General features: G+C 51.2%; 2 protein-coding genes across 2 annotated transcripts; both read right to left on the reverse strand.

Moving 5' to 3' along the window:
• Positions 1 to 54: 54 nt before the first annotated feature.
• On the reverse strand, positions 55 to 5087 carry Izumo1 (izumo sperm-egg fusion 1). The gene is made up of 9 exons (XM_032893627.1): positions 4443 to 5087; positions 3782 to 3856; positions 2913 to 2999; positions 2419 to 2439; positions 2110 to 2190; positions 1894 to 1994; positions 1410 to 1563; positions 887 to 1106; positions 55 to 252 (listed from the first exon to the last, which is right to left on the reverse strand). The coding sequence occupies exons 1-9, from the start codon at positions 4675 to 4677 to the stop codon at positions 81 to 83; spliced, it is 1146 nt and encodes a 381-aa protein (XP_032749518.1). The 5' UTR covers positions 4678 to 5087; the 3' UTR covers positions 55 to 80.
• A 2077-nt stretch (positions 5088 to 7164) lies between these two features.
• Fut1 (fucosyltransferase 1 (H blood group)) lies at positions 7165 to 9646 on the reverse strand. Its single transcript, XM_032893628.1, has 2 exons — positions 9617 to 9646; positions 7165 to 8928 (listed from the first exon to the last, which is right to left on the reverse strand). Exon 2 carries the CDS (start codon positions 8924 to 8926, stop codon positions 7796 to 7798), a length of 1131 nt encoding a protein of 376 aa, XP_032749519.1. The 5' UTR covers positions 8927 to 8928; positions 9617 to 9646; the 3' UTR covers positions 7165 to 7795.
• Between the last annotated feature and the right edge of the window lie 1137 nt (positions 9647 to 10783).

Consider the following 10783-nt stretch of genomic DNA (forward strand, 5'->3'; position numbering starts at 1 on the left):
GGGTTTCGGGAGGTGCATCCAGAAGTCAGGACCAGGCCTTGAGAGTAAGTCAAATACTGAGACAACACATCAAATCTTTATTAGTTATCTGCTTCCTCAACCTTATCCGAAGAGTCAGTGTGAAACTCTGCCTGAGAGAGCTTCCTCGATCCCATCTTTTGGGGTGACTCCGCCTCTGACTTGAATTCTGCCGCAGAGGTTTTGTTTTCCTCATTCTTCGATTTAACTCTGGTTTTTCTAAAGTGAAGTACCCTGGGGCAGACATAGGTGCACAGAACCACATGAGGTCATGGGTTGAGTGAAGTACACACTTCCCTAAACCCCCACAAGCCTAACTTCACAGTTTATTAAGCCTTGTCTTCCTAAGTGAGCCCCAAAGGAAGGTGCCCAGTAGCTTCCTGTCCTGTGCCAGCACTAGATTGTAGGAAGCCCCTCCCTCCACCCAAGCCCAGCCCCCTCCAAATCACTCCCTCCACCAGGCCCTGCCCTTTCATTGAAGCCTCGTCTGTCTGTCCATCTATCCATCCAAGCCCTTGTCTGCATCCTTCTATTAAATCTCTCCGTATCCAAAACTACACTCTCCATAAAGCCCCTTCCTGCCATCAAGCACCTCCCCTCCACCAAACCCCTCCCCTACATCAAGCCCCTCCTCTGCATCACGCCTCTCCCCTCCACCAAGCCCCTCCCCTCCAGCCAGCCTGCCTCTGTCCTCACACCAGGCTCTTACCCAAGCCTCCAACCCCTCTATCAAGCCATGCTCCTTTCAAAAGCCCATCTCGTTGTCCATGCCTTTGCCCCACTGCACCCACGCTTCTTCCCTCCCTCCGTGTAAGCCCACTTTATCTAAGGCCCACCCTCCCTCCAAATTTCCCACTGAACAGCTCACGAGGCAATGACGCTGGCCACAAGAACCACGAAGCCAAGGATCAACAGTATTAAGAGGCGGCTTTTCAATTTTTTTTCTGGACGATGGGTAACTGTAGGTATGGGCTCCGGCTCCGGCTCTGGCTCCAGCGTCGGTACAATCACCTGGACAGGGGTCTCTTGCTCCTCCTGGGTTACGATGTTCGGCGGTGGGTTTTCCTCCTCAGACCTTGGGGGCAATACTGACAGAGGAAAGCCAGAGGGTAGTCCTGGCAGCGGCCGGAAACAGCAACCCCAAAATCCTCTCTAGAGCGTGGGTACCGCAGTAAGTTCAACTGAGGCCTAAGGCAACCTGGTTAGGCAGGAACCCATACCTCCACGACCGGGAAACAGACCTTCTAAGAGAAGCAACACCCCTCAGCACAGACCCTGGTTATATAGCCAACAACAAGGCCATGCCCAAAGTAAATCAGGCCCCACAGATGAGGCCACACCTCCAGAGCTTCTCCCATCCTGAATGTCACTTTTCCAACCCCCAGACTGACCTGTGACATGGTAGTAGATGATGGTGGCGGGACCCGCGTTGACGGTGTCCAGCTCACAGCGGTAGTTGCCAGCATCCTCTGGACCCACCATCGTCTTGGTCAGGTAAGGGTCTTTTCCCTTGGACAGCAAGGTCTCAGAACTGTTCCCCCAAACCTAGACCCAAGCTCAAGGGGTCACAGAGGCCTGGGGAATTGGGAACTGGGGGGAGTACAGGGTGAGAAGGTCATGGGGCCTCAGTGCAGGGGAAGAAGGAATTAGGACTGCTGACCTCCCTAATCCTGACAGGAGGCATCAGACTGGTTGCCGTCCACGGGATTGTGGCTGGGAGCTGCAAGTCCCTGGTCAGGGCATGGGATCTCTCTGGGGATCAGTAGAGGATACCTCTAACAGGCCATGAGGGCCTGGTTCAGGGCAGGGCACCCAGGGGCTCCTACAGGTCTAACAGACTTAGGGTCAAGGGTCACCGGAGTCGGCTGTCCCCACCCTGTAGAAACTGTAATCCGTAAGTCCCTCAGAAGCGTGATGCCAACTGAGCTGGCAGTCCAAGACCATGTCTTCCAAGCGATGCACCTCTATCTGGCGCTCTGTAGAGAAGGAGGGGGTTGCAGCTACTTCTGGGAGAGCCCTGCTGCAGCTGCCTCTTTTCCAGGCCTCTCCCCCTCTCCCCCACTGGGCTCTTACGCTGGGTTGCATCCTCACCTCCACAATCCATGGATTTCCGACAGAAGTGCATCTGCTTCTCACACTTATTACACCAGATCAGAGTCTGCGACATCGTGCCTGAAGGGCAAAGGTTAAAGTTGTATTCTCCCACTAAGAGGTAGTGCTAAACAGAGTGTGGCAAGGGGTAGGCTTTGGGCATCTGTTTGCAGTGTCTAGATTGTTAGTGCTCCCCACCAAAGGGATGCAGCCCCAACACTGCCCACGACCTAAGAAACCCAAGCTGGAGAGAGTGTTGGAGGGGAGGCTCATGGGGCAATAGGAGCAAGTTATGCATATTGGACTCACCACATTGGTTAGGACAATAAACTGCCTCCGAAGGGAGAAAGGAGGGAGGGAAAGAGAAAGAAAATCAGATTTATTCTTGTTTTTAGAAAGGAGTCTCATGTAGCCCAGGCTAGTCTCAAACTTGCTATGTCAATGAGGATGACCTGTAACATTTAACTTCCTGCTTCCACCCATCAAGTCACAAGAGTTAAGTTACAGAAAGGCCTTCTATCTCAGCATCTCAGCACTAAGCCCAAGGTGGCCTCAAACTTGCAATCCTCCTGCCTCAGCCTCCTAAGTGCTTGGAAGTACGGGCTTTACTACCATGCCCCAAAGCGAGGAGTGCATGCTGAACAGAGAGGTCTGAGATTTAGGAGCTGTGGGGCAGGTAGGGAAGGACCTGGGCAAGGTGTTCTTGGGAGTGGAGGCAGAGTTAAGGAACCCAAGGGTGTGTGTGTGTGTGTGTGTGTGTGTGTGTGTGTGTGTGTGTGTCCTGGCCCTCCATCTTCCCTCACCTTCCTTTTGGAAACGTGCAACAAGGGTGGCAAAGATGTCCTTTTGCAAACGAAGCATCCAAAATAGCTCCTTTACAAAGAGCTCTCCTAGGAGAAAGCAGAGCCAGAGAAGAGTCCCCCAAACTCAGGTATGAGGTACAGCTTAGCATCCCATATACTGTGGCTACCACGACAAGTGACCTCAGACTCACCGTGTAGCTGAGGGCTATCTTGAACACCTCATCCTTCTGCCTCCATCTTCAAGGGTACACCACCACATCCAACATCCCGACCCCTCATTTTTTTTCTCTCTCTCTTTTCTGGGGTCTTACCATGTAGTCCTGGCTGGCCTAGAACTTTCTGTGTAGACCAGGCTGCCCTCAAACTCAGAGATCTGACAGCTTCTGCCTCCCCAGGACTGGGATTAATGGTGTGTCCCACCACAACCAGTGCCACTCTCTTATTTGCTCAGAAAGGATGTCATTCTGTTGTCCTAGCTGTTCTGGAGCTCTAGGCTTAATCAGCCCTCCTGCTTTAACCTCCTGAGCTAGGAGGGCACGCATGCCCCCCATGTCTGGGCTGGCATTTCATAGTCTAGCCCTTCAGGGGAGAACAACAAGACCAAGCACTGAACACAGAGCTTGCCATTGGGTTATGAAATGCACTCGCGTTACTTCACTCAATCCTCACGGCCAGTGAGAGAGGAAGATGCTCACGACCTCCACGCTGAAGCTGAGGAAGTTGCCAGACCCCAGGCTCAAGGTCACCTGGCTAAGAAGTTGCAGAGCCAGAGTGGCTCTCAAGCAGAGACACGGATCTTCGCATCTGCTTTAAGTTATCACCAGCCATGATTTCTCTGAGGGTCTGCCCATATCCTTGGGTACATTTACCTTTTACGTCACTGTCCGTGATACGTTTCAGATCCTTCAGAAAACTCCAGGATGCTTGTTCCAGTGTGTCCTCATCTGTGTGTGGAGGGCAGATATAGAACCCCAGACTCCAGCTTTTCTAGCTCATTGGCTTGCTACCTCACAGAAAGTACAATACCCGTGAAGCCCTCGGGCAAAGAGAGACCTGGTTAAAGGCCTAACAATTTGCCTTCTGGGAGTTGTAGTTTTGTCATACGAACTTGCTAGACCCTGTACTTGTGAGCTATGGAGAAAGACTTCATGATTCTATATCCCGAGACTTTTCTAATATCTATTAGATAGATAGATAGATAGATAGATAGATACATAGATACATAGATACATAGATACATGATTGATAGATAGATAGATAGATAGATAGATAGATAGATAGATAGATAGATAGAGATTTAGAGAGTATGTATCTCTGCCTGTCCTGGAACTCACTCTGTAGACCAGACTGACCTGGAACTCAGAGATTTGCCTGCCTCTGCCTCCCAAGTACTGGGAATAAAGGCGTGGATCACTACACCCAGCCACTTTTTCATTCTACCTACAGTCCCTGTCACCTGTAGAGGAGGACTTCTGGACCCAGCCCTTCTCCCAGGCTGCCGAGGTCTGCATCATGGCCTGCCCTCCTTACCTACAACCCCCAGAAAGGTATTCTGATTCAAGGGCAGATCAGCGAAGTTCCTCACTTCCTGCTCTACCCTCTTCATTACATCTTCGTGATGCTCGGGCGCCAGGTGGGTAGGCAGGTAATTCTGCTCCAAAGTCTTTATTGCAGCCACCACAAACGGGTCACATATGATGCAGAGCCTTGCTGGACACAGGCAGTTGGCAAGAGCTGCCAGCAAGAGTGTAAAATGTAGCCCCATGGAGGCCAGAACGCACAGCTTGCCAGCACCGCCGGAGGAGGATTCTCTCACCCCAAACCTAAGGGCAGGGAGGAGGGTGCTAAACAGAAGCCAAAATCAGTCTTAGAGGATTCCAAAGCTCAATATGAGGATCTTTGAGATATTCCCAAGTAAAAGGAGATATCGTTAATCAAAGACCCAAAGTTGTGAACTCGGACTCCTGGACCTCAAACTTTAGGATCCTCATTGCATCCCTGAAAACTATTAAGCCAGATCCCAAACTCAGGCCCACCTCCATCCCCACCCCATTCCGACTTCCAATCCAGGGGCTCACTCCCCAGCTACCCTGAACTCTTATATAACTCTGAACCCAAGAATAGATCAACATTCAGACTTTCAAGCCCGGAAAACATGTGACACCGCAAACTAAACATTCAATAGTCAAACCAGAGAAACAAAAAAAAAAAAAAAAAAAAAAAAAAAAAAAACAGGTAGCAGCACTTGGGAGGCTAAGTCAATACCACCGTGGCCTACTTGAGACTGTCTCCAAATTAATTAATTAAATATATAATTAAATAATTTATCTAACAAGTAACCAACTGGGGTCGGGGATTTAGCTCAGTGGTAGAGCGCTTGCCTAGCAATCGCAAGGCCCTGGGTTCGGTCCCCAGCTCCGAAAAAAAGAAAAAAAAAAAAACAAACAAGTAACCAACTTAGATATTACCAACTTGGATAAACTATTCAGAACAAAAATTTTTAAATCCCAAATCCTTAAAGCTGACACTTAAACCTACAAAAGCTTCATCATGCCTCCAAAGCCATCCTCCAGTCTCTGGGGCACCTGTTTACTTATTCTCAAGGTTGAGACCCCTAGCTTTCAGGACAGACTCTTTTCAGGCCTCCCCCCCAGTACCTTAAAAAACACCCTTTAATAGCTGTTCTCCAACTCCGAGCCTTCAAGCGCTGCTTCGCCCAGCTCAGGTTCTGAGGACTTTTTAAAATACTTTCTCACGACTAAGAGTTGTTCCTGGGAGACTGGGAGAGGAAATTAGTGTTTTTCTACTGACTCCAAGAGTCATTTGTCGTCCCCTCTTCACAAAACACTCGGGCCACATCCCACATGTGGGACCCCAATTCCCTTAGAAGTAATTCTCAGGCCTCCAGCTAGAAATCCAACTCTTAAGTTTGATTGGATTGCAACAAAGCAGGCCCCGCCCATCCTACCATGACGTCATAGGGTGGCAGTCCCTTCGTAGAACTTTCCCAGCACCTACGGACCGGAACGGAAGCCGGTAACCTGCTCTAGCCTCCTTTCGTGTCTTCAGAGACCCCAGGTTTCTCGCAGGGTGCCCGCTGGTTGACTAGAAACCTTGGTGTCCAGATAAAGAGATGCGGGAGTCTCTAAACTAGTCTTCTAAACTAGGACTACAACTCCCAGAAAGCACTGGAGCGTCTCTTTATGATCTGTCCCAAAGCATGGAAACCATAGTTGATAGTGATATTCTTCCCTTCTTGCCTCAAGCCCAGATAAGGAGAGGCCTGGATCCAAGCATGGTGACCCACACGTGTAGTCCTGGCACTTGGAAGACTGAAGCAGGAAGACTGCCACGAATTCCAGGCCAGCTTGGTCTACAGAGCGAGTTCTAGGCCAGCATGGACTACAGAGACCATCTCAAAATAAGACAAAACATAGGACAGGTCTGGTGACCAGTACCGAAGTTTTCAGAGAAAGGAAAGTGAACCACAAGTCCTGCAGAAAGGGTTACCAGATCTGACTAGCTACTGTATCCGTGAGTCATGAACATGAATGTCCCCAGTAGACACACACACACACACACACACACACTCACAACACACAGTTTTATTGTGTTGCACACTCACACATGCATTACACGGTCAGCTCCAAAAAATATCAGATACATGTATTGGCGATGTGGCCCTTTAATTCACAGCCCCCTTCTCTAGCTTGTACAGGCCAAGTTGGGGAAAAGGGCACAGAAACTCCCTGAGAAGAATAGAAGTTGGTCTTGGAAGGGAATACAATTAGATTAAATGCTATCTGAGGAAACTTTCTCCGTTCTTGAAAAAGCATCAAGTATACCTGATGTCAGCCAAATGTCCCATCTTTGCTTCCAGCCCGTGTTTTATAGGGACTTAGGCTGAGCTCACAGTTCTGGAACACCTTCTGATCCTTCACCCTTGATCTTCTCAAAGCCGGATTTAAGATTTTGTGAGCCCAGGGGTATACCCTTCTTTTCTGGAGGCCTGGTTACCTCCAGAACACAGATCCCAGATCCCTTATAGCATCTTCAGAAGAAGAAACCTTCTCGATCCTAAATTCAGGACTAATTTGTATAATTCTTTAACTTTTAAGCTCTCTTTTTAAAAAAAGTTTCTAGAATTTTTTTTTTTTTTGGTTCTTTTTTTCGGAGCTGGGGATCGAACCCAGGGCCTTGCACTTCCTAGGCAAGCGCTCTACCACTGAGCTAAATCCCCAACCCCTAGAATTTTTTTTTTAAAGAGCACCTTAAACATTGCTCCTTAAGGAGCATTTCAACAGCGGTTCTCTCCTCTAGCCCACTTTTAGCCCACCCTAAATAAAAGTCTTTGAAGTTTCTCTGGAGCCAAGGAGTTGGACAGAATTCATATGTGCTCAAATTATTCTCATCTCCCTAACAAGAATCTGGCTCCTGAAAGGTTCGCATCACTCCATGTTTCCAGCAGGAGGTGGCACTGAGCTTTTCCATCCACCGTCATTAAATTCTTCACTGTCTAGTGTTGGGAGGGCCCTGCAGGGTGCTGCATGGGGACCAGACCAGGCTCTCAGGAACAGTCTAGAAGGACTCCAAGAATTCAGGAGGCCCAGCTGGTAAGTCTGGATTTTCTTTAGCCTCCCTAACCCAGAAGCAGCTGTCCAGAGATTCTAAGGTGAGCCAGGAAAGTCAGAAGAGAGTGTGACTTACAGTGCTGACTTGGGCTTCCCCTGCCGTCAGAAAATGCTACCCTGTTGAAATGTCTGTAAAGCACTCCAGCACTCCAAAAGGCTCATCGGCAAGTCCAGCCATGAGTGCCCCCAGCTCCAGGATGATGGCAGACATACTCCAAAGCAGAGAGACACAGATGGCTGACCCTTGATGAGTCAAGCCAGTCTAAAAAGACTGTCTGTCTCCCAGGGGTCAAACTGAGCCTGCAGCGGGGACAAGTCTGCGTTAATGCCCACCCACTCGGGCAGGAAGGCAGCTTTAGGCCTGAAGATCTTCAGAAACTCTGAATCTGGAAGGGTGAAGTTAGCAAGGTAGACAGTGTCACCACCAGCCAGGTAGGCAGCCCAGAAGCCAAAGGTCCCAATAGTCATGATGGTGTGATTACACTGGGTGAGCAGTGCGAAGTCCTTCCCCGGCGTACCCTCCTGTCCGTTGCCAGCGAAGACCACATCACCGTGGGATGTGTCAATGTTCTCCAAACACCATCTCATGCCATTGCTGGTGACCACAAAGATGGGGTCTTTGTGCCGGGCCCGGAACCAGTCCATGGCTTTCTGGAGGTAAGCTCGGTCACCCACCACTCCCTTCCAGCGGTTAGGCATCACCTCCAAATAGTCTCCACGACGCACGTGAACACCCACATAGGTCTGAGGACGGATGCCTGCAGGGCCTATCCGGAGCCCACTCAACAGGCGCTGTGCGTCTTCCCGTAGGTGGTCATGCAGGGTGAATTCCCGGCGAATCTGTTCCCGGAGGTGATGGAAAAAGGTCCAAGAGCAGGGGAAACCAGACAGCTTGAGAAACGGGTCCTCCAGGTGGGAGTACTCCTCTGACATCCAGTCATGTAGGACTAAGTGCTGCCAAGGCGTGAGACTGTCCACCTCAGGGTCCAGCACTGGCAGGGAGATTCGGAACACAGGGGCCAGGGTGGTATGCATCTCAGGCTGGATGAAAGCCCGGCGGCCATTGAGCTGGGCTAGGGCCAGCAATGTGGCATACTGTCCCATCTGGTTACCAAACCTGCCTCCGGGGGTGATTGTCCAAGTCCCAGAGAGCAAGGACTGCTCGGGACAGGAAGGGGAGCCACTGGATGCGTTCGACGGATAAGGTAGGCATACCATGGCCACTGGGGACTTCAGCAGGTGATAGTCTGGACACAGGACAGAGAAAGTTAGAGCATTTTGAAAGAAGTTTCCTCCATTCAGGTGGAAGAAGAAGGAGCCGGCAGAGAGCACACAGACCGACAGAAATGCCAGGCAGAGCTGCTTCCGGCTGGGAGTCCACATAGCTACGGGGAGGAGAGGTGAGTTAGAAGGCGCACGCGCGGTATGAGCCACCGAGTCTGGGACTCCTAGTCTGGGACTCCTCAAGCTCTAGAAACTACAGTGGGGTCAGGAGCTATGCAAATGAGCGGCTGCAAGACAGGGAGATCTGGAGGCCTTCTGGGAACCTCACACCTCAGCCTTCTGGGGTACACCTCTATGTTAAGGGCACATTCTGCCTCCCAGGCAGTAGTTGGGAGCCAGGGGAAGCCCAGGTAAAGAGGAGGGACGTTAGAACCGTCAAAGCAAGGCCCTGGATGTCGTAAAACTTTTCCCGTGAGACGGGAACAAACATCTGTCTACCCCACAGAGGGACCAGTTACATACTAAAGAATGATTCAACCCATGTCTGGCTTGGTGAACCTATTGAGGGGTCACTTACAAAATCTTGGATGACTCCAAGGCAGCTACATAGTTAAAAAGCCTACTGCAAGCACAAATGAGAGCTCACAAAAGCCGCATCCCGGAAAGAGGCCTATGGATCTTTTAAACTTTCCATGAGCTGGTTTAGTTTCCTGAGATCCTTGCTCTGTCAGGAGGGAAGGGACTCTTAATGGGGAGAGGTTTGGGGTAGCCCATGTTTTGAGGAAGACGTAAGAAGAGGGGCCTGGATACCTGTCATCCCTGGGGGATGACATCCCCAGTGCCACCAACCTGAGCTTCTTGCCGGTGGTGCAAACGAATTCTTTTGCCTGAGCTCCAGTTCCAAAAATGTAGCCTTCATCGGCTGCGCGCTTGAGGTGGGGAGCCCTGGCTCCGCAGCCCTCCGGCTCCAAGCTTCCTTCCTGAAACTGACTGAAGGCTGGGGCTCAGAGACCCGTGGGGAGAGAGAGAGGGAGAGGCAGGGTTCCAAGGTGCACAGCCTCCGCCCTTCGGGTAGGGCTGGTAGCAGGAGGCGGAGCCGCATCCTACCTGGCGCTGCGCCCTCTCCTCCGCCCAGGTGGATGGGCGCTGCGCCCCTGTCTCTTCTTCTGGGTTCTCTGACTCCACGATGGACAACCCAGTTCGTACCCAGAAGCTGCCGTATCCTCTGTATGGACCAGGGGACTAGCGCCCGGGCGGCAAGGCTGGAGCCGGGAGCTCAGGTCCCATGCGCGTTTCCTTCTCCGGTGCCGGGACTTCTGCTTCCCTTAGCTGGATGCTCTGGGAGTAGCCACGCCCCAACGGAGCGAAGCCTGGGCACCTGCTCCTTCTTCCAACCCCGCCCGCTGCACCTCCCCAGGAGGATGGAGAACCTGTTTGCCAGCTGCCACAACCCAAGTCCGAGCCTCTACTTGTAGCCGCCTACACATCACACACCACACACTGTCTATGCTCCAAGTCCGTCCTTTGTGGTAATTCTAAAGTCTGGGGTCCAGCTGTTACTTTCTAGACTGGCAAACACAGCAGGTAGCTTTTTCTGGCCAAAAGGAGAGAGAAAGTTGTTCAACATTCTTTTTAGACAGGCATCTAGTGAAGCTAGGGACAAAGGCCCTCCCATTGTCTTGAGCCCTTTAATTAATTGCACAGAGTCGGGCCTGCAGCCTCGCCTTGACACCTTACAAAGACTCAGAAGTTCCATTGGGTTGGCCCAAGATTAGATCATTTCTTCACGCCGCGGAGTCCCATGGCCACCTCACACCTAAAGGTGCATTCTCCAGTCTCCTCCCCTAGATGCTCCCTGGGGCTTAGGAGTCAGTGCCCAGCCTCCTGTCTCACTCCCAAGAGTCCTTGCTCAGGGTTTCTCCTACAGACCCAGCAATCTGCCCCAGCATGCCTTTGCCTGCAAGCAACCATCCAGCTCTTCCCCCTCACAGAACCTGATCCTACCCATCCCCCAAG

This window comes from Rattus rattus, chromosome 2 (assembly GCF_011064425.1).
Source record: "Rattus rattus isolate New Zealand chromosome 2, Rrattus_CSIRO_v1, whole genome shotgun sequence".
NCBI lineage: Eukaryota > Metazoa > Chordata > Mammalia > Rodentia > Muridae > Rattus > Rattus rattus.

Excerpts from the sequence above, each read along its gene's own strand:
- Izumo1 (XM_032893627.1), bottom strand. The coding sequence starts at position 4,677 with ATGGGGCTACATTTTACACTCTTGCTGGCAGCTCTTGCCAACTGCCTG. Across the intron at positions 3,000-3,781 it reads CACGGACAGTGACGTAAAAG|GAGAGCTCTTTGTAAAGGAG; the intron begins GTAAATGTACCC and ends GCTTTCTCCTAG. Across the intron at positions 253-886 it reads GTGGCCAGCGTCATTGCCTC|GGTACTTCACTTTAGAAAAA; the intron begins GTGAGCTGTTCA and ends TGTCTGCCCCAG.
- Fut1 (XM_032893628.1), bottom strand. The coding sequence starts at position 8,926 with ATGTGGACTCCCAGCCGGAAGCAGCTCTGCCTGGCATTTCTGTCGGTC.